Here is a 4357-nt window from a genome sequence, read left to right as displayed (position 1 = left end):
AGGAGGGTGGCCGGGAACCGGCGGGCGGGGGGAGGATGAAGAAGAGGAGGAGGAGACGGTGCTTTTCTCCTCGTCGCTACCGAACCCTTCGCGACAAGCCCCATTGCACTCGCCCAACGCCCCGGCCCACCCCGTGAGGAGAAGGGTCAGCGCTAAAAAAAAAGAAAAAAAAAAGAAAAAGAAAAAAGATTTATTAATTTCGTTGTGTGGTTTGTTTTTGTTGTTTTTTTTTTTTTTTAACACCTGCCAGGTTGCACGAGACTATGAACACAATAACAGTCACTGAATGTACAACAAACATACACAATTAAATAAGAGAAGGGGCAGAGCAAAACAGCCCGAGCAGTCCGAGAGGTGCAAGTTCAGGGTGCTTGGGTTTTGGTTTTTTCTCTTTTTTTTTTTTTATTCCTCCAGGAAAATACCAAATCGGACCCCGAACACCTGCAAGGAACAGCGTTAGGCCTCCAAGGAGGCTGCAGCAGGGCCCCGTCTTCAAGCAAAACATGGCCCCTGCAGACAACCGGGAGGACTCCAGAGTTAAACTCCTGTGGGACATGACTTCAGAGATAGATCTTTGGGTAGTTCTGGTTTAAAAATAATAATAAATCCTATACCTTCTGCACTGCAGAAACTGGAAAAAAAAAAATCCATGCAAATGGTTGTCTTTTCTTTTTTTTTTTTTTTTTTTTTTTTTTTTTTTTTTTTTTGTCGTCTTTCTAAAAGCAGACCCTGCCACTTCTGCAATCACTGTAGCTCCTTACTTTGGAAGGAAAATTCACGATAACTTCCATTTCCAGGGATGCTTCTTTTACAATGAGGCATTCGTTTAACTTGGGACACCATGAATCACTTAATGCAGGTACCGAGGACACTGCTGTTGCTGTGGGACAGAGTAGAAACTTTGATAGGGAAGATTGAGTTCAAAAATGCCATTTTAAAATTGTTTTCTGGAGCACGTTGTAGTCTTCAGCTTTAAATAACTGCTACAATTGTCCTCAGTCTGTGATCCTTTCCAACAAAGGTGAATAGAGCAGAACATTGAAACCCCACATCTGCAGTATCATTAAGGGGAACAAGTTTGATGTTCATCTACAAAGACAATAGACCTTTTAAGACTTTAAAATTGTTCCTGTAGGGCAGTATCCGCCTGGAATATCCCATTTCCAAGCCTCCCATTTTCCTACTACTCACACTATTTCTGACTCGTTATTACATCATCTAGCAGCCTGAAGAAAGCCAAGACAAAATCTCCCTTCTCTTCTCCCACACCGACACCATTGCAACACCCAACACTGTAACTCAGAAGCCCTCAGCGACACGACTCCAAACGAATTAGTGGGAACTGCAGTTGCTTGGCCACGCTGCTGAAGTCCATGGGCTCCCAAATGCACTGAATTTGAAGACACTCATCACTGCGCTCTGGTCCTCATTAACTTTGCCAATCTCATTAATGCCCCACTACGGTGGTACAGCAAGAGAAGCAAAATCCCAGGAACAAATTAATCCACATTTTGGCAAGTCACTTGAAAGCTACCTCAGAACAGTTCTGAGCTAGCCAGTGTCTTCAATCTGATTTATTTTACCACGCACAGTAACTATGTTCACGCCATATTAACAGATATGTTAATTACCAAAGCAATACCTGCTACAAGGCTTTGCCCACAAGGAACCAGACTTTCTCTCGTCTAGTCTGAGCGTGAAGTTCTCTCACGTCTTAAGAGCTTTAACTGCATAAGGCCTGATACCACAACATGTAAACAGCCGTAGCGCTGACTCGCACGGGTAATCCTCATCTAAATCTGTGGGAGTACTTACGCAAAAGAGTCCCACATTCACACTCAGTGCGGCCCAAGAGAAAATGAATCAAAAACCCCCTCTCTCAGTTCTTCAGTCTCAACGGCCATTAAGACAAAACATCCTTCTTGGCTTTTGTTTTATAAATAAATGTATCCTATTATGCACAGACATTCTGGGAGGAGTTTTCAGGCAGTTAATGGAGGTTTAGACATACACAGTATATCCCATCAGGAGTCAGTGGAGCTGTAGTCATATTCTTGCAAATACCAGAATGTGTTAAATAACCAACCAACAAGAACTGTGAAGGAGAATTATGTAAGGGGAAAAAAAAAAAAATACACTGCCTTAAAAGATAAACCTTCTCTTTCCCTTTCTCCTGGTCCCTAAAGATAACATGAATTCTGTACATAGACCAGGTCCACCAAAGCAGGCAACCCTCACAGATGGCTTTCTGTGTCCCATAAATAGTGGTCCACTAGCATGTTTCTTACGTGTTTCCTGAGTCCAGGGCTGGTCATGTTATGGAACTGTCCAAAGGAATTACAGTGCATTGCTAACAAGGTTATTTGGAAAAATCAGAGTAACCAACTCTCCATCCAGTCTTTGAGGAGAAAGATATGTCCACTTTGAGGTGGCAACAGAGATAACTACCCTGCCTCTTCAGAAGTGTGCTCCTGTACCCACATTTTCTCCTCGCACAACTATCTTCCGGTCACAGCAGAAGCTGCTAGCTATGCAGGCTATGCTGAGCCTTTTTTGTTTACAGGCAAAAAGGCCATTCTCCCTGCAAATACTGGAAGGGAAAAGAGATGACAGTGGCTCCCTACTACCCTTATGTGCTACTATGATTTCAATCAGTTTGTTCCACACGACCCAGGCTTAAGACTGCACTTTTCCTTCTTTCTGGAACTGCTTGGTAAAATAGGGCAGGGCAGACAGCATGTAAACAGTTTGAGGGCTGGAAAAAAAAAAAATAATTTAATGGACTGCTTCGGCACATCTTCACAGCTTCATCGTTATATCCATCCCCGCCCACGTACGCCAGGAGTCACCGCTTTGCTGCTGCTGCTCTTTTTCTCCAGGCAGTCTGCTCGCACTGAGCTGGTACGTTCCCTTTCACCTTGGCTGCTGAAACAAAGACACAGGAAGCAGTTCTGCCATATTCTGGCAACTTACATGATGTCCTCCTGTTTAACGGCTCCTATTAAAAATATACACACAATATGATCTGCCAGTTAGCCTTCTGTTAGGCAAGCTTTTTCCCATACAATTGAAATAAGAAGTTGTTTACTGGAGACACTTCCAAAAAGGAAAAATAAGGGTCAGCAGACATGCCAAAAATAAAGTCCAGAGCAAGCAGAGGTTTCACTTCTCCTCTTGTCCTTTTTGTTAAAAGCTGCATAAAATAGCATCCCAGAAGGATTCCGAGGGTACTTCTTCGTGGTCACTGGGGACCTAAACCCTTTTAAAGCATTAACAAGAGCTCCAAGATTTTAGTTGAAGATAAGTGAGCATATACTTTTAAAATATATTGAGCTCCAGGATGCCCATATATCTGGGCTTTCAGGGCCGGTTACAAGTACAAGCAAATGACACCACAAGGCTTATTCATTCGTGTTCTGCTGAGAAAGTTCTTGGTTTAGTGATGTGCACTTCACTGCTGCCATTCCCGTTGGTGGTTGTAGTGATTATGTACTGGGTGGTTTGCTGCTGACTGCTTGTTTGTGATTCCAAGGTATCTGTGTGGGCTGGTGGCTGGGAAACGCCGACCTGTACCTCGCTGGAGAGCGAAGAGTTTTGTTTGACATCCAGATCAGACTGACCTTCAGATATCACATAGTGAGTCTGCATGGGGGAATATAAAAAATAAGTAATAATCATTGCATCTTCTGTAACTTTTCTGTTCTAATAGTCTAACTTTCCTGTTGCTGTGCTGGAAGACATTTTGGTACGAACAAGGAACTCTGAAATTAAGGTGTATTTCATTTAAATGTATTTGAGAGCAACATAACCTTTGTCCTTTGTTTTGAAGTGCATTGGACTGCTTTGCATTTGGTTAAACTTACAAATGGTTAAACTAATTACACAATTAACCCATCACTACAAATTTAAAAAGCGATTTTTAATACAGCTACTCTGAAAGTTTTTTCCCTTTTCCACGTGTTCTAGCACAAGTTGCATTTCCAGTGTCCAATATCAACACAGCACAACAGCCTGCCTCCTTATGCTGGACTGCTTACAAGGTAAGATAGCAGTAACTCTTCTTATTTTGTAATCCTACAGGTAACAGAAAGCTATCAAAAAGTTTCCAGAAACTGTTCTGAAATTTGGTTTAATGGACACAGCTTAGTTATAAATATTTTTAAGACTAATCAATACCACTAAATCATACCTTGTCCTGCAAATGTGATTAAGTGAACACTTTAAACTTGAAGGAGTCATGCATACAAGGGCCAGGCAGCATAGGCCTTGCAAATGGCTAGATGCACTATTTGCAGTCACCACATAAAGGAATATGATGCTATTTCGGGGGGGGGGGGGGGCGGGGGGCAAAAAAACA

The 4357-nt window shown here is 42.4% G+C and overlaps 1 protein-coding gene across 4 annotated transcripts in view; it reads right to left on the bottom strand.

Moving 5' to 3' along the window:
* Window positions 1–3275: 3275 nt before the first annotated feature.
* PRDM10 (PR domain containing 10) overlaps window positions 3276–4357 on the bottom strand; it is a 37250-nt gene continuing 36168 nt past the window's right edge. For 3 of the 4 annotated variants that reach the window (XM_010581396.1, XM_010581398.1, XM_010581397.1), the window contains one exon: window positions 3276–3642. In XM_010581396.1, the coding sequence (XP_010579698.1) occupies window positions 3406–3642 (237 nt within the window). In that variant the 3' untranslated portion in view covers window positions 3276–3405. The remainder of the gene's footprint in view (window positions 3643–4357) is intronic. The other variant, XM_010581399.1, reaches the window with a different exon arrangement.

This window comes from Haliaeetus leucocephalus, unplaced genomic scaffold, assembly GCF_000737465.1.
Source record: "Haliaeetus leucocephalus isolate CR32 unplaced genomic scaffold, Haliaeetus_leucocephalus-4.0 Scaffold773, whole genome shotgun sequence".
In the NCBI taxonomy this organism is placed as follows: domain Eukaryota; kingdom Metazoa; phylum Chordata; class Aves; order Accipitriformes; family Accipitridae; genus Haliaeetus; species Haliaeetus leucocephalus.
The sequence above is the reverse complement of the archived record's forward strand: the minus strand, read 5'-3'. Positions and strand labels throughout refer to the sequence as shown.